General features: G+C 47.4%; 2 protein-coding genes across 2 annotated transcripts in view; both read right to left on the reverse strand.

The window, feature by feature from the left end:
• Positions 1–1,550, reverse strand: part of LOC309639647 (forkhead-associated domain-containing protein 1-like) — a 78,900-nt gene extending 77,350 nt beyond the window's left edge. Inside the window, exon 1 of the mRNA XM_082417100.1 lies at positions 286–1,550. Coding sequence (XP_082273226.1) covers positions 286–463 — 178 coding nt within the window. The 5' untranslated portion in view covers positions 464–1,550. The remainder of the gene's footprint in view (positions 1–285) is intronic.
• A 3,631-nt stretch (positions 1,551–5,181) lies between these two features.
• On the reverse strand, positions 5,182–17,468 carry LOC309639794 (forkhead-associated domain-containing protein 1-like). The gene is made up of 4 exons (XM_082417521.1): positions 16,911–17,468; positions 8,881–9,011; positions 6,532–6,621; positions 5,182–5,506 (listed from the first exon to the last, which is right to left on the reverse strand). The coding sequence occupies exons 1-4, from the start codon at positions 17,086–17,088 to the stop codon at positions 5,321–5,323; spliced, it is 585 nt and encodes a 194-aa protein (XP_082273647.1). The 5' UTR covers positions 17,089–17,468; the 3' UTR covers positions 5,182–5,320.
• Positions 17,469–26,641: the final 9,173 nt, after the last annotated feature.

Consider the following 26,641-nt stretch of genomic DNA (forward strand, 5'->3'; position numbering starts at 1 on the left):
CCGGTTTGTGGAACCACCCAAGCCACAAAGTGACCTGTGTTCTCCCTGGTGGGGCCGGTGCTCAGGAGACCTTGTAGCCAAGAGATAACATTCTCTCAAATATTTATCAGGCCCTGCCCTCGGAACTGGGTGGCAAGAAACCTCCACTGAGGGAGAGCTCTAATGAACCGACACGGGGGATCCCTGAGGCTGCACCCAGGTCACGGGCATAGGTGTGGTGGTTGACTGGTGATGTCTGCAGGGGGAGGGCAGAAGCTCTGGGGCCTAAATGCAGAAGGGCCTCACCTGATGTGATGGCGGTATCCCTCCTTAAGTTCTCGGCCTCGTTCTTCAGGGATGTGATTTCTAAGTTTCTCTCAGACAGGGTCTGGCATAGCACCTGGCTGTAGCCTTGCTGTAGGGCACTGATCTGTGGAAGGAGGCAACACACAGTCAGAGGGGGCCAGCCAGGCCTGCAGGACATGCCGGTACTTCTCCAACGTTGGGCAAAGAGTCGGGTTGATCTTGGGTCGGGGCGTTGGGGAAACCAAGCTTTTCAGTTATAACTAATGGAAGGGGAGGGAGGGGGCCTGTTCCTTCAGTGACCACCATGTCATAGGTCATCGAGACACGAACCTTATCTTTGTGGCCACCCAGGGGCTCAGGTGCCACTGTCTTCCTATGACCTGCGGATTTTCAGCCATAAATAGACCAGCTGTTGGTTCCAGATCATCCAGCAGTGACTGGATGCACAGCAAAGTTCAAGAGACGGGAGCAGGTTATAAACTGAATTCCCTCTAATGATAACAGTGGGTAGTTTATACCTCACAGAGCACTCCAGAGTTTACAAAGCCCGTTCACACATGCTACACTGATACTCCTCACAGCGTTGCTGAAGCCTGATGTTCCCATTAACGTTCCCATCTTGCAAGGGGGCAGGTTGAGACTCAGAGAGGCGAGGTCCCTTGCTCGGGATCGTGCGGCTGGTCAGAGGTGGAGTAGGATTCAAACCCAGTCTTTAGCTGCCTGGTTCCTCCTTCCCAGGCGGCTCTGGGAAGGGGCATGAGAAGTCAGAGGCTGTAAAGCATGGCACGGGCTCGGGAGCCGGACTGTGGCCTTCAAGTCCTGTCTCTGCCACTTACGGGCTTTGTGAACACAAGGAGGACACCGTATTCTGTTTCCTTTTTTCCAGTCTGTACGCGGGGTGATGGTAGTCCCAATCTGATGGGATTGTTAGAAGTTATTTTAATAAGTTAGCATGTGTACAAGCGCTCAGATCATGCCTGGCACATGGCACAGGGGAATGAACCGTGACGGTCCTCTCCTCTGACTACCCACGGGGTGCTTTAGCTTCAGCTTCCCTCGTCTGTCTCTGGGGAAGGTAGTTGGTAATCTTCATGTGTGCATTTGGAAGCCTTGCCAGGCTCACTTAAACACCAGTGTGGTTGTTATTAAGAGGAAATACCGGAATCGTGGGTGGGATGACCACAGGCCGGCTCTATCTAACGCTGCTGTGGGCACCCTCTAAGTCCATGGCTCAGAGCCCCCTCGAGGGCGGGCCCCCCTCCAGGGGTCTAGGTCTACACGTGGGGCGCGGAAGGCTCTCCATCAAAGGCAACGTTGGTAAGAGCCCGAAAGTAGCTGCCAGGCCTCGGCCTCCGCAGAGCAGGTACCCGAGAGGCTGGGAAAGAGAGCTGGGCCCGGAACCCCCTCCCTCTCGGTCTGATGGGGCCAGACTGCTTGTTCTGAGTGGCCAGGTCTTTCCCACCTCAAGGTGCACTGTGGGCCTTTGCCCCGTGATTTTTCAGATGTCAGGCCTCAGTACTCCCACAGGGACACGTTTATTGGGGCATAAATGCCACGCAGTCCGTAGACAGGACAAGAGTTAGCTTGTTTTGATAGATCAAAATGGAAGTGACAAGGAGAAGGGTGCAATTTCTTTTCTTTTTTAAAAAATAAATTTAGTTATTTTATTTATTTATTTTTGGCTGCGTTGGGTCTTTGTTGTGGTGCACAGCCTTCTCACTGCAGTGCCTTCTCTTGTTGCAGAGCATGGGCTCTAGGCGCACGGGCTTCAGTAGTTGTGGCGCACGGGCTTAGCTGCTCCGCGGCACGTGGGATCTTCCCGGACCAGGGCTCGAGCCTGTGTCCCCTGCATTGGCAGGCGGATTCCTAACCACTGCGCCACCAGGGAAGTCCCGGGTGCAATTTCTTTGTTCTCCTAAGGTAAGTTTGCCAGATATAGGGGAGGAAAAAAGGATGTTCACTTAAAATAGGATTTCAGATAATGACTAATATTTTAGTGCAAGTGTGTCCCATGCAATATTTGGGACGCACACTAAAACGAAATTCTAAAATTCAAATTTAACTGGGTGTCCTTACTTTATCTGGTAACCCCACCCTAAGAGAGTTCCTAAACTTCAGTCATTCATATACCACTTTCACTATTTTTCCCATGTCTCTTGGCTAGCCCCACTATAATTTCTTAGCATTTTTCGTAGAAGCAGCTCCCTTTTTAAACTTAAAAACGTGCATTAAATTAAAAGTAACTGTTATAAGAGTAAATAGAGACTCAGTATCTTAAATAAAAATAATCCCCCCAAAAGAAGAAATACAGGAATTTCCCTGTTTACCATCAGACCAGGTTGCGGGCATCACATTAAAAAAAAAAAAAAAAAAGATTGCGGGGAGGGGGTGGGCATGCCCAGGTAATGGGGTTCGGGCGTGGTGACCTGGCCACCAGATGGCGCACACAGCCTTTGGTCTTGGTTTGTGTCCTTGGAAATCTTGTCATTATTACTCTGGTAGAATTAACAGAAGCGTCAAGGTCTCACAAGTTTTCTGACTCGTTTCCTGTACCGTCATGGTTCAGAGTGTATGACAGTTGGGGCAGTTACACTTACTATTTCCCTGGGGCACCTGAGACATTATGGGGGGGGGGTCTATGCTAGAAGTTGTGGGGACACAGGCCACTCTGCCCCCTACTCTCCCCAAGGCTATACTTTTGCATGTTTGTGCTTTGGAAACTTTGAGTAAAAAAATTCTTTCACATCTTACTTTTCTCTGTTGGGGGGACATACAACTTTTCCATAAAAGATCCTTGGAACACTGAAAGTGTTTGTAAGTTCTTCTCAGCTTAATGCTTTTATTTGCATGATACCAGAGGCAGAACACACAGAGACAAACTTCTAGAAGGGAAAACATACATTCCCCTCTAAGACTCCAGTGCTTATGACAGATTTAAAATATTTCAATCTAAGTGTCAGTGTTTTAGGATTTCGGATTGCTGGAAAACTCCAAGAGTCTTCAAACCTCTTCGATACTTTTACTACCAAAATAAATATCCATATTGTTTGTAATTGGCATAAATTCCAAGATGTTTAATGTCTGTTAAGCTGTGTAATAAAATGGGCACTGAATCATAAGAAAGTTAATAGTGCTAGGAGGAGTGATTGTTTCAAGATAATAATTTGGCTTCTAATTAGCACAGGCGTATAAGAGCACATGGAGGTAAGAATTTTCTAGTGATATTGTAGCGGATCGAAGATCTTTGAGAGCAAATCATTATGCACACACCTTTGGGGACCAGGGAAAACACATAAAGTAATCAGAACAATAAATCAACCTGCCACGTGGCTTACACTTCTGGTGGAATGCTCTGCAGGCAGTAGAATAGTTAAGAAACTAAAATGTCAGTGGATGAAACTCGATTTGAGTTCAAACCAGGGGAGCCTCTGGTTCATATATGCCTTGTTATAAAATATTCTCCTTCAGTTATAAGTGAAGCTCCAGCGGTAGGGGAGGAAACAGCATGATGCATCAGTGTAATTATTTCTAGATAATTTCTTTGTAAAAAAACATTTTTTTCCCCCAGATATCGGCAGCCGCTTTAAATAATACTCAAATTGTGACCTGCTGATACTCAAAGATACGTGGAAATTATATAATAGTATATGTCAAATATATTTCAGTTAAAAAAAAAAGGTATGTGGGGATTTCCCTGGTGGTCCAGTGGTTAGGACTCCGTGCTTCCACTGCTGGGGGCCTGGGTTTGATCCCTGGTTGGGGAACTAAGATCCTGCAAGCCACGTGGTATAGCAGAGAAAAAAAGGTATGTGGGAATAATTCAGCCTCATCCATGCACCTGAAAAAGACATGTCATTTGCTCAGGAAAGCTCTGAAATGGGAGAATAACTGAAAGGAATATTTCAGCAAAATTGGGTTCAGTTCAAGAAAAAGATGCTCATTAACGTGTCAGCTACATGTCAAGGTAGCTGTTTGCACTAATAATTCCTATAGGACCTGTTACTTTCATTGTTTTTTCAAAACCAGGTTCGAAGGAGAGTCATTAGTTCGTTTAAATATTAGGGCATGTATTTGTTTACTTGTTTATTCTGTCTCCCTCACTAGAGCATAACAGGGGGAAGGATCATGTCTGTCTTGTTCTCTGCTGAATTCTCAGAGCCTGGAAGAGGGCATGGCACAGGATAGGCCCCCCAAAATATTTATTTGAATGAATGGACGGATGGATGGATGGATGAATAAAGAACAAACAAACAGACACGGTCCTAACAGAGTTTTGTTTTGTTCTACAGGAAGTATTAGGATTCTAAATTTATATGCACCTAGTAACACAGCCTCAAAATATATAAAGCAAAAATCATTAATATTGAAAGAAGAAACACACAAATTACAAACATGATGAGATTTTAAAAAACATTCTCAGTGACTGATGGAACAAAAAGACAAAAAAAAATCAATATGAGAATTTAAGTTGGAACAACATCATTGGCAAACTTGATTTAATGGATCAATTCTTTCCTAGATAATTTCACAATTAAGATTTGAAGGCAGGGCTTCCCTGGTGGCGCAGTGGTTGAGAATCTGCCTGCCAATGCAGGGGACACGGGTTCGAGCCCTGGTCTGGGAAGATCCCACATGCCGCGGAGCAACTGGGCCCGTGAACCACAACTACTGAGCCTGCGCGTCTGGAGCCTGTGCTCCGCAACAAGAGAGGCCGCGACAGTGAGAGGCCCGCGCACCGCGATGAAGAGTGGCCCTCACTCGCCGCAACTGGAGAAAGCCCTCACACAGAAACGAAGACCCAACACAGCCAAAAATAAACATAATAAATAAATAATAAATTAAAAAAAAAAAAAAAAGATTTGAAGGCAGTCTAGGGTAGTGGTTACACACAGGAGCTTTGGAGTCAGTCAGACCTGGATTCAAGCTCTGTCACAGCTACTTTATCCAAGTGAGCTTGGGTAACTTCCTTCACCTCTGTGAGCCTCAGTTTTCCCGGCTGTAAAGTGGGGTCAATACCAGTATAGACCGCATGGGGTCACTGTGAGGATCCACAGAGATGATGCAGGTGGAGTGCTTGCCCCAGAGTGGTTGCCAGGCTGACCCGTCCCTGCCATACCTTGCTCTTTTCCCGCAGCGTCTTAGAGATCAGGCTCTGCTCGGTACTGCTCCTTTTCAGCTCCTCCCTGAGCTTCCTCATTTCTTTCTCCATGTCATGGATTTGCTGAAAGAGTTCCAACAACAGGAAAGTCAACTTCATAACTCATTTCATCCGCTTCATTAAGGCAGAAACCTAGTCTGGGATTCGCTTAATTCCTTCCCATGGGGGACAATTCTACATCTTTAAGGCAAAGTGGACTTTCTTTCAACGGATGCAATGAAAGTGCTGGGTGAGGGAAAATCTGAGCTTCTTTAGAAGATCAGCATGGATCCTGGATTAAACAGTACAAGATACCTATCCACTCATTAGAATCTCTTGCCTTGGGGTATATTTTTGAGTTCAATCTAAATAAGGGCTGTTTGGAAGACACAATGGGCACAGTTTGGAAGAAAAGAACAATGACATTTTTCTTCTTTCTCATTTGAGGCAGAGAAGTGTGCTCCTGGCATAGAGAAGAGCACATGTCTCCTCCCCCGTCCCAGGCACCGTCCTTCCCAACGGATGGAAAACGTATGCCTGGTGATGTGCACGAGGATTCGGCTGGTACAGGGGGTGAACATTTACATTTAGCGGTCATCTTGTCATTGTATTAATTTTTATGTTCACCTTCCATACAAGGCCAGTGATACATTTGCTTTTTATTTTGTTTTTATGAATTGGTGTAAAATTGAATGTATTTAAGTAAAAATGCTTAAAGAAGAGTGGTGTTAATAACAGTGCCCGGGGCTGTGATAAAACTTGTGACAGTGGATCATGAGAGTTTGGGCATCACAAGTGCAGGGGTAGGGACCACGGTGAATTTCTAGCAGCATATGGTGGCCACCTCCCGTCCCTTTCCCCAGGGGAAACCTGATGAGGGGCCTCGAGCCCACTGCCCAGAAGATCTGGGGAGAGTGTGTTTTCCATGGTCTTTTCACCCATCTCTTTGAGGCTAGCAAATCAAAGAATTATGAGACTACATTAACAGACAAACACCCATAAAGCCCCAGAGCTCGTGCTAGCTAATGGGCCAAGGAACCCCTCCAAAACCCTGAAGGTCAAAATCTAGGCTTTCTGTGGACACCTAGGGGTGAGGAGGTTCAACGCACGGTTTTGCAGAGTTTTACCTCTTTCTCTTGGGCTTCCCAGTGCTCCTTCTGGGCCTCTTCCTTCTGTAACTCTTCTTTCAGCACTGAGCACTGTGGAGAAAAAGGACAAGGCCACGGGGGCTTGGCTGGGGCTCCCAAGTCCCTGTGTTCACGCCCAGGAGTGTTTCCTGCTGTATAACCCAATCACACCTCTGAATTCCGAGAGGCGAGACCATTTGTGTGATGGGAGCACGGGATACTGCAGTCGTTCCCAGTTCACCCCTCTCATGAGTTCTGAGGAATAGAGTGTCTAAATTCCTCTTCAAAAGCCAGCAAACTTCACCGCAGGGGAAATCCAGCTTTGTAGAGTCTGGGTACTTAGGGTGCGGGAATTGGGATGTTTTCACGCTGTGACCGGTGAGGGTGGAGGGGAGCGGAACCAGTGAGCTCGGGTCCATCTTAGGGCTTTTGTGCAGGTTGCATCTCAAAGACACAACTGCCCCGGCTGGTGTGGAGGGGTAAACGGAGCTGTCTTTCCCGAGGGCGGCTCGGCAACAGGCATTAAGGTCATAAGGATGGATGTGCCTTCTTTTGACCCAGCAATTCCCACTTTAGGAATGTACCTTAAGGGCAATGACTGGAGAAATAAGTAAATCTGTAATTTCAAGGATGCTTTTCACAGAATTGTCAGTAACAGTGGAAAAAAAAAAAAAAAGAGGCAACAACCCAAGTGTTGTTTATAACAGCAGACCACTTCATAACACTGGGTACATCCAGGAGAAAGTATGTAGCTTTTAAGACCAAGGATAAGAGCGTTGATTTATTAGCACGGGAAATAGTAAGTATTTAAAAATTTAAAAAATGTGCATAGTATAAATTCACTATAAAATGATTGATTGATTGATTTCTAGGTAATATATAGAAACAAGACTGGAGGAATGTACATGAAAATATTAACATTGATTTCTCAAAGTAGCATTTCCTCTCCTCTCTTTTTATTTTTTCTTTTCAATGTCATCTACTTATTTTTCTAAAATTAACACACATGATGTATGTCATTAAAAAAAAAAAGGCATCTCAAATGTTCACAAGGGCAGTACCCTTGGTGGTGAAGAGCCCTTGGTGGTGAAGAGCCCTTGTGCTGTTGGCCGGCACAGGCTAGAGGAGAAGGGACCTCATTCCAAGGTCAATGAGGAAGGGGAAACGGGGACATAAATCATCCAAATGCACTTCAGGAGGTAGAAGAGCCAAGCAGGTGCTGTCTTTGCATATTCCTTCTACTTAGCACCAGCTCTGCACCCCCTTCCCGTCCCCAACACACACACACACACACACACCACATAAAACAGCTATAGCACATGCCTAGGAAGACACTCCGCTTGGGAGAAACGAATGCAGAGGGCTTGGCCAGGCAGCTGACCCGGGGCAGAGGCAGAGGAGCACAACGAAAACCAGATTCCCACTTCTCGGAAAACGATTTTGTCATCCCCATTTCACAGATGGGGAAATGGAGGCCAAATAAGTTACAATAAAAGAAAGCTCTGGGATTGGACCCTGGTCTGTCTGACCTCAAAGCTCATGCAGTGCCTTTCACCAGCTCCAAATTGGGTATGGTACTACGTACCAGGTATTACTTATTATGCCTTTTCCTTGGAACCTCAAGATCTGTTCTCACCCCACCCCCATGCAGACCTAGCTAACCCGTTGGGTAGCTGCTGGGAATCTCTGAGTTGCCACCTGAGATGAAAGCTTTGAGGTTTTACCTTGACTCACAGAAACAGACACATCATACAAATACTGAGAAATCTTATCCTATAGAGTCAGGATTCTGAAGTTTGCCTTGAAGGCAAGATTTGCAAATAGTCAAAGTTACACGTAAAAAGCTCTTTGCTTGCCTACCACGTTCATTTTCCATAGAGAAATTCTACACACTAAAGTCTAAGGGAGAAATGAGAGTCTGCGTGTTTGCATCTGGATCTTCAAACATTCTGCTTTGAAGGCAGTTATGAGAACCAGTGGCGCTGGGACCACGATGCAGCCGTGTGGTCGTCCTTGCTCACAGAGAGATCCTGTTCTGTTTAACATTAAACTTTGCAATGGCAATATATGCTAATAGGTGTGTTTGTCGCTGGGGTTAAACAAACTAACTTATAATGGGGTTAGAAAATGTTTGCTGGATTTGAATATATATTATGCTTATTCTGAGCCACATACACGCTGTACTTTGAAAAGCTGCAAAGAAGTTGGCCACCTGCCCAGCAGCTACCTCCCTGTGCCCTTGGGCACTGGCCTCATCTCACCACCGTGTGTCATGTGACTCCACCGTGTCTGCTTTTCGCAGCTACAATTTGGTGATGACCCGACACTCACTCTGGAGTTGAGGGCTTCGAGCTGGAGATCCTTTTCTTTGTTCTCACTTTTTAGTTGATTCACCTCCTGTTTTAGTTGTTGAACTTGATCATCCTTTACTAACACATCTCTTTGCAAAGATGACACCATCTCTGTAAAAAAAACCAAACCAAACCAAAACAAAAAACTCATGGAGGTCAAAGAGGCAGGAAGGATTATTGGCAACACCATGGCTGTCAGCCAACGTTTGGACAAGACCTTCCAAGCCCGGGCCACCACCGGTGCCCGCCTAGAACTGGGGAGGCTTTTTCCGAGGGTCCCAGAGCAGGAGTGGGAATGAGAGCAAAGTCCACAGAACATGGTTTGAGGCTTCAGTGAGAATGAGGGGCAGTCAGCACCAGCGAGAGGAGACGCCTTTGGGGGCCCCTTGTGGGCACAGGCCAGGCAAAGCCGGGAGGACAGGCCACACCATGGGCCTGGGGAACGAAGGCCCAGCACAAGGAAGGTCCAGGAATTCTCCAGAGGCCAGGAGACAGGCTTGTGGCAGAGGGCACTGCTGGACACTATTGATGGGGTGGTTGGTTTCACTCTCCTCTGAGTTTGGACCCCTCTCTACCACTTATTAGCTTGGTGGTCTTGGACAAGCTATTTCACCTCCCACTGTCTGTCCCGCACAGAGTTATTGTAAGGGTCAAATGAGACGGTATGTCCCAAGAACATAAAGTGGCTAAATTATGTTTGTTACATGGCGCCTATTATTTTTCTCGGCAGCCAGCTTCCAAAATGCCCCCAATGATCCCTGCCGCCTAGAATTCATGCCCTGTGTAGCCCCTCCCACCCTGAATAGGGCTGACACGGGTAACCAATATGATCCTGTGGAAATGACGGAATGTTTCCTCCCAGGCTGGGTCATAAAAGACACTGTGGCCTCCTCTTGGCTCTCTCTTGAATCACTCACTGTGGGGGAAGCCAACTGCCGTGCTGTGAGGACGCTCAAGCAGCCCTAGAGAGAAGCACGTGTGGTGAGGGACTAAGGCCTCCAGCCAATAGCCACATGAGCAGCCATTCTGAACGGGGATCCTCCAGCTCCCCTCGAGGCTTTAGATGACATGACTGATGCCCCAGCCGACATCTTGACTGCAACTCATGAGAACTAAGTCACCCCTACCCCTCAAATTCCTGAACTACAGAAACTGGGTGAGATAATAAATATTGGTTGGGGTTTTATCCATTACATTTTGGGGTAACTTGTTATGCAGCAATAGATAACTACTCCATTACTGTAGTATCATTTTTTTTTTAACATCCTTATTGGAGTATAATTGCTTTACAACGGTGTGTTAGTTTCTGCTTTATAACAAAGTGAATCAGTTATGCATATACATATATCCCCATATCTCTTCCCTCTTGCGTTGTAGTATCATTTTGAATAAAAGTGGGAAGAAGGGTGCATAAACGCAGTGGTATTGGGTTATCCCATACGGTTCTTTTCTTGGAAGAACATTAGGCCCAGTTTTATTGGTAGGTATCAATCAAGAATGTATATGAAATACAGAACAAAATGCTCCAGAGTTTCATTTTAAAAATGAGCTTTGCCTCCAGGACACAGTTAAGTTACTTGGAAATCCCTCTGGGGCTTGCCACACTTTGAGTGGGTCCAGCTCATCTCAAGTGTTATCCCAACCCGGGTCTGTCCGACTCCCTGATCGGAGAAAGTGGGATCTGAGACAGGCTTGATGCTTGGATGAGGTCTGACTGGCCGACATATGGGAGGAAGGCGAGGACCAGCGAGTTCATCCGTACACTCCCGGTGCCCAGAACAGCACCTAGCCTGGGGGAGGTGCTCAGCAAATATCTGAGGACATCCCGAGTTAGGGAGGAGCAGAAGCAGAGACCTGGGGGCAGCAGGCAGTGGGGGTGGGAGTGATTAAGTTGCAGAGTGAGGCAGAAGAAAAGCACAGATTCATACAGAGATGGTGATTCACGTGCGACTCAATGCTATGCCCGGCTTTTACAGCTGTGGGCGTGTTTCCTGCTACGTGCTGGCTGCTTTAAGAGTGATGTGCCCCTCCGAAGCTCATTGCCTCCTCCCTGTCACCTGCTTCTCTCCCTCCCCTCGTATGTGAGTGGTCCCATCCTCTTCAGGTCTCTAGACATGTCATTTTCTGCTTAAAAAACTCCACTGGATTCCCAACACCCTTAGAATAAAAACCCCAGACCCCCCGACCCTGCCCAGCCCCACAATCCCTCGTTCACTCCATGCAGCCTCACTTGCCCTTGGTTTGTCCTTGCCCACCTGAAACAGGTCCTCTCTAAAAGAAGGACATAGCCGTGGAGGATACAACATAAACTGGTTAGAATCCGTTAGGTCCAAGGTGGCGTAAGATTCGACTTCCAGTGGAACTTGAGCCTCACTATAGGCTCATTGTAATACATTAGCTAAATGACACACTCACCAGCACCAGGACAGTTCCGAGGCTGCCCATGAAGGTCAGAAAGTGGGTGGTGGCCCAATTCCTGGAAATCCCCGCCCCTTCCCCAAAATATTAGAGTTGTCATAATCCTCCCACTCATTAGCCTGTAAAATTACCCAGCCCATAAAAACAAACCACCCCTTATTTGGGGGCCTCTAGCCTTCTGAGATGGCCCACGCTCTGCCTGTAGAGTGTGTTTCTCTCTAAATAAATCCACTTCTTACTTTGTCTCTCACTGAATTCTTTCTGCGATGAGACATAAAGAACCTGAGCTTTATTAAGTCCCGGGACCAGATGTGTGATCTCGATTAAAAGTTAGTGGGTTCTCACTGGGCTCGAGTCCCAGCCCACGGGTTCGAGTGCCACCTGAGTTGCGTGGCTGCACGCCCACTAAGCTGTTCTCCCTTGGCCTCCCCCCTTGAAGCGCTGGCCAGCACGACACACGGTTTATTTTCTCCACAGCACCACTGCTCTCTGAAGTGGGCTTGTTTGTTCATCCGTTTGCTTTTATTGTCTGTCACCCCCTCTCGAATCTGTGAGTACAGGAATCTGACTGTCTTGCTTGGCTCTCCCTCCCCAGAGCCTGGAACGGGGGCCTGACACCTAGCAGGTGCTCAATAAACATGTTGAAGGAATGAAGGAATCCAGGAAATCGAAGCGCAGCCACAGCTGTGCATTGGCTGCCCCTCTCCACACCCAAGCCCTTTATCAGGGAACCACCTCGGATAAAATTAGAAACTGTTTTCACTTGGGCCCAAGTGCACTCGGGTGAAATGGGTGAGACAATGGGTGCCTTAAAAGAGTGAACCCGGTGCGTCCTCAGCCCCGCCCCCGGCGCGCTGGCGTTAGGTGGACGCGGTGGTCTGGGCGCCTGCGACGTGCGTGGTGTGGTCGGGCACTGGCATCCGAGCGGGGCTGGCTGGGCGGCGGGAGCCGTCACAGGAAATAAGTGACCGTGGTGCTCAATAGTTTGGATAAGATGATTCAACTCCAGAAAAACACTGCTAACATCGGGAATATCTGTGTTTTGGCTCATGTTGACCATGGAAAAACTACTCTGGCTGACTGTCTTATATCTAGCAATGGCATCATCTCCAGCCGCCTGGCAGGCAAGTTAAGGTACATGGACAGCAGAGAGGATGAACGGGTCCGAGGGATCACGATGAAATCCAGTGCCATTTCACTACATTATGCAAAAGACACAGGCAGTTCTGCGACAAGCCTGGCTCGAAAACATCCGTCCAGTTTTAGTGATTAATAAGATAGATCGCTTGAGAGTGGAACTGAAATTCACCCCACAGGAGGCCTATTGTCACCTCAAGAATATTTTAGAACAGATTAATGCACTCACAGGAACTCTTTTTACTTCTAAAGTGCTAGAAGAAAGAGCAGAGAGAGAGAGACTGAATCCCAAGTGAATCCAAATTCTGAGCAAGGAGAGCAAGTGTGTGACTGGAGCCCTGGCTTGGAGGACACGGGTGATTCTCACCTTTACTTCTCTCCAGACCAGGGAAATGTGGTATTTACAAGTGCAATAGATGGGTGGGGCTTTGGAGACTTTCTGGGAACTTGGTAGCTGGACACATTGTTCTGCCACTTGCAGCCACTTGGGAGCCCGAGTTCAGAGACCCCAGTGTGTAATGGCCAAAGGGCAGGAAGTGAGCGAGGCCTTCTGTGAGCACCTCCAGAAGCCGCTGGCTGGGTTCCAGCCCTGTCACATCTGGGACGGCCCCTCGAGGTGGTTCACGGGCACGTGGTCAGAGTGCTCTGTGTCTAGCGGTGAGAATTCCGCAGTCGGCAAGTGACCTGTAAGCGCACGAGAGCCAATGGAACTGTGCAGGTGATGCGTCCGAGAGCATGTGCCCCCAGAGAGAGGCCTCTGGGAAGTACCTGCTCCAGCCACCCGTGTGTTCAAGGGCTTATTGAACCAGGGAACCAGTTGTTCCGATTAACTCCAAGCACCACATGGGTCCACGCTTGTCTCACTGGAAAATGCACAGCCCCAATTCTGTGCAGGGACGACGCAAAGCAGAGTGTGATACATCTTTCCGGAGCATCAAGTTTATTAACTAGAATTGGAAGAACCAAGGAGTTCTTGGAACAAGAACTATCCCCCTCCCCCACCAACACGGAAGACAGAAGAGTGGGGGAGGGGAGACGTGCCCCAGGAATGACAGTCCAGTCTCTCAAGTTTCACCCAGGTGGGGGTTGAGGGGCAGACCTGCAGCCACGGTGGCCTCGCTTTCGGTCGCCCGGGCTGCTCCGGACCATCCTCTGAGCTGGCCAGGGTCTTGGATACGATGCTTCTGAAGGCCGTGCAGAGAACGCGCTCGTCTTCCACTGGACGGGGCCCCAGGGAGCGCGGCGGCCTGACCTTCCTGCCTCGGTCATGCATGGGGTTCACATGGGCTCACTTTATTATGACGCCTCATGCTGGGCAGCTTGCAACAAAGATGTTTCAAAACAAAGTTCCAGATTCTCCCAGCCACCCCTTGCTTTTTCTGGCTCTGGCCAGAGACAGTGGATGAGGACACACTCTCAGGCTGCCCAGCGTGGGAGGACCTTCCAGTGTTGGACACACCCGGGGGGCAGCTGGTTCTCTCCGGGGCTCCAATCCTGCTGCTGCTGGAGGTGGATGTCCCAGTGCCACACTGGGGGCCTGGGCTGGGGGTGGCAGTCCTCGCCTCCAGGCTGGGTGGGGGACAGGCAGACTCACCGGTCTTCTGCCCTGCCTGCTGGTCTTCCTGCGGCTGCACATTTTTTCTCTGGTAGAGCCAACTGGTTTGCAGGGAGGACACCACAGGGCTTGGAGAAGGCTCAAGTTCACTGCCACTGAGGTCCCCGAAAGAGAAGGGCTTCACAGTTATGATGGAGACCCCCACCTTGGGTTTCACGGAGCTCACACTGCCTGTCCCAGTGTCCTGGATCTGGTCGCAAGTCAAGCCCGGAGTCCTCACCATTGTCACCTCCAGGTCCTCTGCACAGGGTGGCTGGAGTGGCTCCTTCTGGCCCATGTTTAACCAAGCATGTCTCATGAGGTCAGGTAAGGTGCCTCTGTCACTGGGGCTGAGGGCAATCATTTTTTGTAATAGATCCCTTATCTCTAAAGACAGATAAGGTGGGATGGGGTATTGCCCTTGTAGGATTTGCTTCCGCAGCTCCTGGAAGTCTTTTCCCACAAAGGGCCGGGACCCAGTTACCATGGTGTACAGCACTACTCCCAAGCTCCACACGTCCACCGCAGGGCCGCTGTAGCTCTGCCCCAGGAAGAGTTCCGGGGCAGCATAAGGGGCTGTGCCGCAGATCGTGTCCAGTAGGCCAGTGTCATCACACTTGTTGCTGAGGCCAAAGTCTGTAAGTTTAATATTCATGTTGGAATCAAAGAGGAGGTTCAGTGGCTTCAGGTCCCGATGCACGATGCCCCTCTGGTGGCAGTGCTGCAGGGCGGAGAGCAGCTGCTGGAACGGGCCACGGGCCTGCGCCTCTGTCATACGGCCATGGATCTTCAAATAGCGGTACATGTCCCCCCCACTGAGGTACTCCATCACCAGGATAAATGCCTCCTCTGTGTCAATCGTCCACAGCAGTTTTACAATATTGGGGTGATTCAGAGCCTTCATACCGCACACTTCCCGGAAAAGTGCCTGGACACTTGAGAAGCTCTGACGCCTTTTCTTAATCACCTTGAGAGCCACCTGTGTCCCGGTCAGAATGTGCCGGGCCAACTTCACTTTACCGAAGGTGCCTTCACCAATGGTGTGGAGGATCTCGAAGTCATCAATATGAGCCGCCTTGCCAGCAGATTTGGCTGTGAGGCCCTGCATCCTGGTGACCTGCTAACTACACTGACTGACAGCACTACCGAGCAACGCTAACTACGCTAACTAACAATGCTAACTGTACTAACAGGGCTAAGTATGCTGTCTCTACTAACAACGCTAACTACGCTAACTGTACCAACAGCGCTAACTAGTACTAACTACACTAACTATGCTAATCAAGTATTAACTATACCAACAATACTCACTATGCTAACTGTAGAAAGAAAAATGAGACAAATAAAAAAGAGTAGAGAAAAGAGAAACGAAAATCAACAAAATGGCAGAAACAAGGAAAACACAAGCTAACTGTAGGTCCAAGGCCGTCAGGTCACCAAAAGCAGCTTCCTGGGCTCTAAGGACCAAAAACCTGGGCCCACCTTTCTCTTTTATAGGGCTTTGTGACGTACATCACAGTGGTGCATTCTGAGGTCAGAGCAAGAAATGGACCCATCACCGCTGGGGATAAACCACAGGGGTTTTCTCACGTTTTGAGTTCAAGGCCCCTTTACACTTAGGAAAAAGGATCCCAAAGAAATTTTTCTTTACGTGTGTTATTAGATATTGGTATTCACTTTGTTATAAATTAAAATCTGTAGGATACTTCAGTGGCCTTTTTATTTCTAGTTTGAAAATGGGTAATAATTTTAAAGACCTCATAATGTCTACACTTGAAATATTCAATTCCTTTTCCTTAAATTCTGGTCTCAAAATAACGTTACAACTTAACTGACTTCACGATACTATACAAAATGTTCTGTTGCATAAGACACGATAAGGTACATTAGGAAAGTCTATGAAGCTGAGAGAAGATTTCCCAGGAAGGTAGGTCATGATCAGATTTCTCATTAGGAGCCTCGGAGGCCAGATGGCATGGCTCAATGTACTTGAAGTGTTGAAGGAAAGAAACCGTCAACCAAAAATCCTATATCTAGCAAAACTTTCCTTCGAAAATGAGGGAGATTGTGACCACCTAGAGGGGTGGGATAGGGAGGGTGGGAGGAAGGGAGACGCAAGAGGGAAGAGATTTGGGAACATATGTATATGTATAAGTGATTCACTTTGTTATAAAGCAGAAACTAACACACCATTGTAAAGCAATTATACTCCAATAAAGATGTTTAAAAAAAAAAAAAAAAAGAAAATGAGGGAGAAATCAAGACATTCCCAGTTAATCAAGAGTTAAGAGAGTTCTTAACCACCAGACCTGCCTGCCACAGGGAGTTCTTCAGGTTGGAGTCAAGGACCCTGGATAGTAACTCAAAGCCTTATGAAGAAATAAAGACCTCTGGTACAAGTAGATAGACGGGTGATGAGAAAAGCTAGTACTATTGTAGCTTTGGTTTGTAGCTCCACTTTTTGTTTTCTGTTTGATTTAAGAGACTAATATATAATAAAACACACACACATACAAATCATAAAAAAAAAAAAAAAGAGTGACCCCATTTTGTCCACACTCTAGTTTGCACTCAGGCCGGTTTGTGGAACCACCCAAGCCACAAAGTGACCTGTGTTCTCCCTGGTGGGGCCGGTGCTCAGGAGACCTTGTAGCCAAGAGATAACATTCTCTCAAATATTTATCAGGCCCTGCCCTCGGAACTGGGTGGCAAGAAACCTCCACTGAGGGAGAGCTCTAATGAACCGACACGGGGGATCCCTGAGGCTGCACCCAGGTCACGGGCATAGGTGTGGTGGTTGACTGGTGATGTCTGCAGGGGGAGGGCAGAAGCTCTGGGGCCTAAATGCAGAAGGGCCTCACCTGATGTGATGGCGGTATCCCTCCTTAAGTTCTCGGCCTCGTTCTTCAGGGATGTGATTTCTAAGTTTCTCTCAGACAGGGTCTGGCATAGCACCTGGCTGTAGCCTTGCTGTAGGGCACTGATCTGTGGAAGGAGGCAACACACAGTCAGAGGGGGCCAGCCAGGCCTGCAGGACATGCCGGTACTTCTCCAACGTTGGGCAAAGAGTCGGGTTGATCTTGGGTCGGGGCGTTGGGGAAACCAAGCTTTTCAGTTATAACTAATGGAAGGGGAGGGAGGGGGCCTGTTCCTTCAGTGACCACCATGTCATAGGTCATCGAGACACGAACCTTATCTTTGTGGCCACCCAGGGGCTCAGGTGCCACTGTCTTCCTATGACCTGCGGATTTTCAGCCATAAATAGACCAGCTGTTGGTTCCAGATCATCCAGCAGTGACTGGATGCACAGCAAAGTTCAAGAGACGGGAGCAGGTTATAAACTGAATTCCCTCTAATGATAACAGTGGGTAGTTTATACCTCACAGAGCACTCCAGAGTTTACAAAGCCCGTTCACACATGCTACACTGATACTCCTCACAGCGTTGCTGAAGCCTGATGGTCCCATTAACGTTCCCATCTTGCAAGGGGGCAGGTTGAGACTCAGAGAGGCGAGGTCCCTTGCTCGGGATCGTGCGGCTGGTCAGAGGTGGAGTAGGATTCAAACCCAGTCTTTAGCTGCCTGGTTCCTCCTTCCCAGGCGGCTCTGGGAAGGGGCATGAGAAGTCAGAGGCTGTAAAGCATGGCACGGGCTCGGGAGCCGGACTGTGGCCTTCAAGTCCTGTCTCTGCCACTTACGGGCTTTGTGAACACAAGGAGGACACCGTATTCTGTTTCCTTTTTTCCAGTCTGTACGCGGGGTGATGGTAGTCCCAATCTGATGGGATTGTTAGAAGTTATTTTAATAAGTTAGCATGTGTACAAGCGCTCAGATCATGCCTGGCACATGGCACAGGGGAATGAACCGTGACGGTCCTCTCCTCTGACTACCCACGGGGTGCTTTAGCTTCAGCTTCCCTCGTCTGTCTCTGGGGAAGGTAGTTGGTAATCTTCATGTGTGCATTTGGAAGCCTTGCCAGGCTCACTTAAACACCAGTGTGGTTGTTATTAAGAGGAAATACCGGAATCGTGGGTGGGATGACCACAGGCCGGCTCTATCTAACGCTGCTGTGGGCACCCTCTAAGTCCATGGCTCAGAGCCCCCTCGAGGGCGGGCCCCCCTCCAGGGGTCTAGGTCTACACGTGGGGCGCGGAAGGCTCTCCATCAAAGGCAACGTTGGTAAGAGCCCGAAAGTAGCTGCCAGGCCTCGGCCTCCGCAGAGCAGGTACCCGAGAGGCTGGGAAAGAGAGCTGGGCCCGGAACCCCCTCCCTCTCGGTCTGATGGGGCCAGACTGCTTGTTCTGAGTGGCCAGGTCTTTCCCACCTCAAGGTGCACTGTGGGCCTTTGCCCCGTGATTTTTCAGATGTCAGGCCTCAGTACTCCCACAGGGACACGTTTATTGGGGCATAAATGCCACGCAGTCCGTAGACAGGACAAGAGTTAGCTTGTTTTGATAGATCAAAATGGAAGTGACAAGGAGAAGGGTGCAATTTCTTTTCTTTTTTTAAAAATAAATTTAGTTATTTTATTTATTTATTTTTGGCTGCGTTGGGTCTTTGTTGTGGTGCACAGCCTTCTCACTGCAGTGCCTTCTCTTGTTGCAGAGCATGGGCTCTAGGCGCACGGGCTTCAGTAGTTGTGGCGCACGGGCTTAGCTGCTCCGCGGCACGTGGGATCTTCCCGGACCAGGGCTCGAGCCTGTGTCCCCTGCATTGGCAGGCGGATTCCTAACCACTGCGCCACCAGGGAAGTCCCGGGTGCAATTTCTTTGTTCTCCTAAGGTAAGTTTGCCAGATATAGGGGAGGAAAAAAGGATGTTCACTTAAAATAGGATTTCAGATAATGACTAATATTTTAGTGCAAGTGTGTCCCATGCAATATTTGGGACGCACACTAAAACGAAATTCTAAAATTCAAATTTAACTGGGTGTCCTTACTTTATCTGGTAACCCCACCCTAAGAGAGTTCCTAAACTTCAGTCATTCATATACCACTTTCACTATTTTTCCCATGTCTCTTGGCTAGCCCCACTATAATTTCTTAGCATTTTTCGTAGAAGCAGCTCCCTTTTTAAACTTAAAAACGTGCATTAAATTAAAAGTAACTGTTATAAGAGTAAATAGAGACTCAGTATCTTAAATAAAAATAATCCCCCCAAAAGAAGAAATACAGGAATTTCCCTGTTTACCATCAGACCAGGTTGCGGGCATCACATTAAAAAAAAAAAAAAAAAAGATTGCGGGGAGGGGGTGGGCATGCCCAGGTAATGGGGTTCGGGCGTGGTGACCTGGCCACCAGATGGCGCTCACAGCCTTTGGTCTTGGTTTGTGTCCTTGGAAATCTTGTCATTATTACTCTGGTAGAATTAACAGAAGCGTCAAGGTCTCACAAGTTTTCTGACTCGTTTCCTGTACCATCATGGTTCAGAGTGTATGACAGTTGGGGCAGTTACACTTACTATTTCCCTGGGGCACCTGAGACATTATGGGGGGGGGGTCTATGCTAGGAGTTGTGGGGACACAGGCCACTCTGCCCCCCACTCTCCCCAAGGCTATACTTTTGCATGTTTGTGCTTTGGAAACTTTGAGTAAAAAAATTCTTTCACATCTTACTTTTCTCTGTTGGGGGGACATACAACTTTTCCATAAAAGATCCTTGGAACACTGAAAGTGTTTGTAAGTTCTTCTCAGCTTAATGCTTTTATTTGCATGATACCAGAGGCAGAACACACAGAGACAAACTTCTAGAAGGGAAAACATACATTCCCCTCTAAGACTCCAGTGCTTATGACAGATTTAAAATATTTCAATCTAAGTGTCAGTGTTTTAGGATTTCGGATTGCTGGAAAACTCCAAGAGTCTTCAAACCTCTTCGATACTTTTACTACCAAAATAAATATCCATATTGTTTGTAATTGGCATAAATTCCAAGATGTTTAATGTCTGTTAAGCTGTGTAATAAAATGGGCACTGAATCATAAGAAAGTTAATAGTGCTAGGAGGAGTGATTGTTTCAAGATAATAATTTGGCTTCTAATTAGCACAGGCGTATAAGAGCACATGGAGGTAAGAATTTTCTAGTGATATTGTAGCGGATCGAAGATCTTTGAGAGCAAATCATTATGCACACACCTTTGGGGACCAGGGAAAACACATAAAGTAATCAGAACAATAAATCAACCTGCCACGTGGCTTACACTTCTGGTGGAATGCTCTGCAGGCAGTAGAATAGTTAAGAAACTAAAATGTCAGTGGATGAAACTCGATTTGAGTTCAAACCAGGGGAGCCTCTGGTTCATATATGCCTTGTTATAAAATATTCTCCTTCAGTTATAAGTGAAGCTCCAGCGGTAGGGGAGGAAACAGCATGATGCATCAGTGTAATTATTTCTAGATAATTTCTTTGTAAAAAAACACTTTTTTCCCCCAGATATCGGCAGCCGCTTTAAATAATACTCAAATTGTGACCTGCTGATACTCAAAGATACGTGGAAATTATATAATAGTATATGTCAAATATATTTCAGTTAAAAAAAAAAGGTATGTGGGGATTTCCCTGGTGGTCCAGTGGTTAGGACTCCGTGCTTCCACTGCTAGGGGCCTGGGTTTGATCCCTGGTTGGGGAACTAAGATCCTGCAAGCCACGTGGTATAGCAGAAAAAAAAAGGTATGTGGGAATAATTCAGCCTCATCCATGCACCTGAAAAAGACATGTCATTTGCTCAGGAAAGCTCTGAAATGGGAGAATAACTGAAAGGAATATTTCAGCAAAACTGGGTTCAGTTCAAGAAAAAGATGCTCATTAACGTGTCAGCTACATGTCAAGGTAGCTGTTTGCACTAATAATTCCTATAGGACCTGTTACTTTCATTGTTTTTTCAAAACCAGGTTCGAAGGAGAGTCATTAGTTCGTTTAAATATTAGGGCATGTATTTGTTTACTTGTTTATTCTGTCTCCCTCACTAGAGCATAACAGGGGGAAGGATCATGTCTGTCTTGTTCTCTGCTGAATTCTCAGAGCCTGGAAGAGGGCATGGCACAGGATAGGCCCCCCAAAATATTTATTTGAATGAATGGACGGATGGATGGATGGATGAATAAAGAACAAACAAACAGACACGGTCCTAACAGAGTTTTGTTTTGTTCTACAGGAAGTATTAGGATTCTAAATTTATATGCACCTAGTAACACAGCCTCAAAATATATAAAGCAAAAATCATTAATATTGAAAGAAGAAACACACAAATTACAAACATGATGAGATTTTAAAAAACATTCTCAGTGACTGATGGAACAAAAAGACAAAAAAAAATCAATATGAGAATTTAAGTTGGAACAACATCATTGGCAAACTTGATTTAATGGATCAATTCTTTCCTAGATAATTTCACAATTAAGATTTGAAGGCAGGGCTTCCCTGGTGGCGCAGTGGTTGAGAATCTGCCTGCCAATGCAGGGGACACGGGTTCGAGCCCTGGTCTGGGAAGATCCCACATGCCACGGAGCAACTGGGCCCGTGAACCACAACTACTGAGCCTGCGCGTCTGGAGCCTGTGCTCCGCAACAAGAGAGGCCGCGACAGTGAGAGGCCCGCGCACCGCGATGAAGAGTGGCCCTCACTCGCCGCAACTGGAGAAAGCCCTCACACAGAAACGAAGACCCAACACAGCCAAAAATAAACATAATAAATAAATAATAAATTAAAAAAAAAAAAAAAGATTTGAAGGCAGTCTAGGGTAGTGGTTACACACAGGAGCTTTGGAGTCAGTCAGACCTGGATTCAAGCTCTGTCACAGCTACTTTATCCAAGTGAGCTTGGGTAACTTCCTTCACCTCTGTGAGCCTCAGTTTTCCCGGCTGTAAAGTGGGGTCAATACCAGTATAGACCGCATGGGGTCACTGTGAGGATCCACAGAGATGATGCAGGTGGAGTGCTTGCCCCAGAGTGGTTGCCAGGCTGACCCGTCCCTGCCATACCTTGCTCTTTTCCCGCAGCGTCTTAGAGATCAGGCTCTGCTCGGTACTGCTCCTTTTCAGCTCCTCCCTGAGCTTCCTCATTTCTTTCTCCATGTCATGGATTTGCTGAAAGAGTTCCAACAACAGGGAAGTCAACTTCATAACTCATTTCATCCGCTTCATTAAGGCAGAAACCTAGTCTGGGATTCGCTTAATTCCTTCCCGTGGGGGACAATTCTACATCTTTAAGGCAAAGTGGACTTTCTTTCAACGGATGCAATGAAAGTGCTGGGTGAGGGAAAATCTGAGCTTCTTTTGAAGATCAGCATGGATCCTGGATTAAACAGTACAAGATACCTATCCACTCATTAGAATCTCTTGCCTTGGGGTATATTTTTGAGTTCAATCTAAATAAGGGCTGTTTGGAAGACACAATGGGCACAGTTTGGAAGAAAAGAACAATGACATTTTTCTTCTTTCTCATTTGAGGCAGAGAAGTGTGCTCCTGGCATAGAGAAGAGCACATGTCTCCTCCCCCGTCCCAGGCACCGTCCTTCCCAACGGATGGAAAACGTATGCCTGGTGATGTGCACGAGGATTCGGCTGGTACAGGGGGTGAACATTTACATTTAGCGGTCATCTTGTCATTGTATTAATTTTTATGTTCACCTTCCATACAAGGCCAGTGATACATTTGCTTTTTATTTTGTTTTTATGAATTGGTGTAAAATTGAATGTATTTAAGTAAAAATGCTTAAAGAAGAGTGGTGTTAATAACAGTGCCTGGGGCTGTGATAAAACTTGTGACAGTGGATCATGAGAGTTTGGGCATCACAAGTGCAGGGGTAGGGACCACGGTGAATTTCTAGCAGCATATGGTGGCCACCTCCCGTCCCTTTCCCCAGGGGAAACCTGATGAGGGGCCTCGAGCCCACTGCCCAGAAGATCTGGGGAGAGTGTGTTTTCCATGGTCTTTTCACCCATCTCTTTGAGGCTAGCAAATCAAAGAATTATGAGACTACATTAACAGACAAACACCCATAAAGCCCCAGAGCTTGTGCTAGCTAATGGGCCAAGGAACCCCTCCAAAACCCTGAAGGTCAAAATCTAGGCTTTCTGTGGACACCTAGGGGTGAGGAGGTTCAACGCACGGTTTTGCAGAGTTTTACCTCTTTCTCTTGGGCTTCCCAGTGCTCCTTCTGGGCCTCTTCCTTCTGTAACTCTTCTTTCAGCACTGAGCACTGTGGAGAAAAAGGACAAGGCCACGGGGGCTTGGCTGGGGCTCCCAAGTCCCTGTGTTCACGCCCAGGAGTGTTTCCTGCTGTATAACCCAATCACACCTCTGAATTCCGAGAGGCGAGACCATTTGTGTGATGGGAGCACGGGATACTGCAGTCGTTCCCAGTTCACCCCTCTCATGAGTTCTGAGGAATAGAGTGTCTAAATTCCTCTTCAAAAGCCAGCAAACTTCACCGCAGGGGAAATCCAGCTTTGTAGAGTCTGGGTACTTAGGGTGCGGGAATTGGGATGTTTTCACGCTGTGACCGGTGAGGGTGGAGGGGAGCGGAACCAGTGAGCTCGGGTCCATCTTAGGGCTTTTGTGCAGGTTGCATCTCAAAGACACAACTGCCCCGGCTGGTGTGGAGGGGTAAACGGAGCTGTCTTTCCCGAGGGCGGCTCGGCAACAGGCATTAAGGTCATAAGGATGGATGTGCCTTCTTTTGACCCAGCAATTCCCACTTTAGGAATGTACCTTAAGGGCAATGACTGGAGAAATAAGTAAATCTGTAATTTCAAGGATGCTTTTCACAGAATTGTCAGTAACAGTGGAAAAAAAAAAAAAAAGAGGCAACAACCCAAGTGTTGTTTATAACAGCAGACCACTTCATAACACTGGGTACATCCAGGAGAAAGTATGTAGCTTTTAAGACCAAGGATAAGAGCGTTGATTTATTAGCACGGGAAATAGTAAGTATTTAAAAATTTAAAAAATGTGCATAGTATAAATTCACTATAAAATGATTGATTGATTGATTTCTAGGTAATATATAGAAACAAGACTGGAGGAACGTACATGAAAATATTAACATTGATTTCTCAAAGTAGCATTTCCTCTCCTCTCTTTTTATTTTTTCTTTTCAATGTCATCTACTTATTTTTCTAAAATTAACACACATGATGTATGTCATTAAAAAAAAAAAGGCATCTCAAATGTTCACAAGGGCAGTACCCTTGGTGGTGAAGAGCCCTTGGTGGTGAAGAGCCCTTGTGCTGTTGGCCGGCACAGGCTAGAGGAGAAGGGACCTCATTCCAAGGTCAATGAGGAAGGGGAAACGGGGACATAAATCATCCAAATGCACTTCAGGAGGTAGAAGAGCCAAGCAGGTGCTGTCTTTGCATATTCCTTCTACTTAGCACCAGCTCTGCACCCCCTTCCCGTCCCCAACACACACACACACACACACACACACCACATAAAACAGCTATAGCACATGCCTAGGAAGACACTCCGCTTGGGAGAAACGAATGCAGAGGGCTTGGCCAGGCAGCTGACCCGGGGCAGAGGCAGAGGAGCACAACGAAAACCAGATTCCCACTTCTCGGAAAACGATTTTGTCATCCCCATTTCACAGATGGGGAAATGGAGGCCAAATAAGTTACAATAAAAGAAAGCTCTGGGATTGGACCCTGGTCTGTCTGACCTCAAAGCTCATGCAGTGCCTTTCACCAGCTCCAAATTGGGTATGGTACTACGTACCAGGTATTACTTATTATGCCTTTTCCTTGGAACCTCAAGATCTGTTCTCACCCCACCCCCATGCAGACCTAGCTAACCCGTTGGGTAGCTGCTGGGAATCTCTGAGTTGCCACCTGAGATGAAAGCTTTGTGGTTTTACCTTGACTCACAGAAACAGACACATCATACAAATACTGAGAAATCTTATCCTATAGAGTCAGGATTCTAAAGTTTGCATTGAAGGCAAGATTTGCAAATAGTCAAAGTTACACGTAAAAAGCTCTTTGCTTGCCTACCACGTTCATTTTCCATAGAGAAATTCTACACACTAAAGTCTAAGGGAGAAATGAGAGTCTGCGTGTTTGCATCTGGATCTTCAAACATTCTGCTTTGAAGGCAGTTATGAGAACCAGTGGCGCTGGGACCACGATGCAGCCGTGTGGTCGTCCTTGCTCACAGAGAGATCCTGTTCTGTTTAACATTAAACTTTGCAATGGCAATATATGCTAATAGGTGTGTTTGTCGCTGGGGTTAAACAAACTAACTTATAATGGGGTTAGAAAATGTTTGCTGGATTTGAATATATATTATGCTTATTCTGAGCCACATACACGCTGTACTTTGAAAAGCTGCAAAGAAGTTGGCCACCTGCCCAGCAGCTACCTCCCTGTGCCCTTGGGCACTGGCCTCATCTCACCACCGTGTGTCATGTGACTCCACCGTGTCTGCTTTTCGCAGCTACAATTTGGTGATGACCCGACACTCACTCTGGAGTTGAGGGCTTCGAGCTGGAGATCCTTTTCTTTGTTCTCACTTTTTAGTTGATTCACCTCCTGTTTTAGTTGTTGAACTTGATCATCCTTTACTAACACATCTCTTTGCAAAGATGACACCATCTCTGTAAAAAAAACCAAACCAAACCAAAACAAAAAACTCATGGAGGTCAAAGAGGCAGGAAGGATTATTGGCAACACCATGGCTGTCAGCCAACGTTTGGACAAGACCTTCCAAGCCCGGGCCACCACCGGTGCCCGCCTAGAACTGGGGAGGCTTTTTCCGAGGGTCCCAGAGCAGGAGTGGGAATGAGAGCAAAGTCCACAGAACATGGTTTGAGGCTTCAGTGAGAATGAGGGGCAGTCAGCACCAGCGAGAGGAGACGCCTTTGGGGGCCCCTTGTGGGCACAGGCCAGGCAAAGCCGGGAGGACAGGCCACACCATGGGCCTGGGGAACGAAGGCCCAGCACAAGGAAGGTCCAGGAATTCTCCAGAGGCCAGGAGACAGGCTTGTGGCAGAGGGCACTGCTGGACACTATTGATGGGGTGGTTGGTTTCACTCTCCTCTGAGTTTGGACCCCTCTCTACCACTTATTAGCTTGGTGGTCTTGGACAAGCTATTTCACCTCCCACTGTCTGTCCCGCACAGAGTTATTGTAAGGGTCAAATGAGACGGTATGTCCCAAGAACATAAAGTGGCTAAATTATGTTTGTTACATGGCGCCTATTATTTTTCTCGGCAGCCAGCTTCCAAAATGCCCCCAATGATCCCTGCCGCCTAGAATTCATGCCCTGTGTAGCCCCTCCCACCCTGAATAGGGCTGACACGGGTAACCAATATGATCCTGTGGAAATGACGGAATGTTTCCTCCCAGGCTGGGTCATAAAAGACACTGTGGCCTCCTCTTGGCTCTCTCTTGAATCACTCACTGTGGGGGAAGCCAACTGCCGTGCTGTGAGGACGCTCAAGCAGCCCTAGAGAGAAGCACGTGTGGTGAGGGACTAAGGCCTCCAACCAATAGCCACATGAGCAGCCATTCTGAACGGGGATCCTCCAGCTCCCCTCGAGGCTTTAGATGACATGACTGATGCCCCAGCCGACATCTTGACTGCAACTCATGAGAAC

Source organism: Balaenoptera physalus, assembly GCF_965194825.1.
Source record: "Balaenoptera physalus genome assembly, chromosome: 1".
NCBI classification, from domain to species: Eukaryota; Metazoa; Chordata; class Mammalia; order Artiodactyla; family Balaenopteridae; genus Balaenoptera; species Balaenoptera physalus.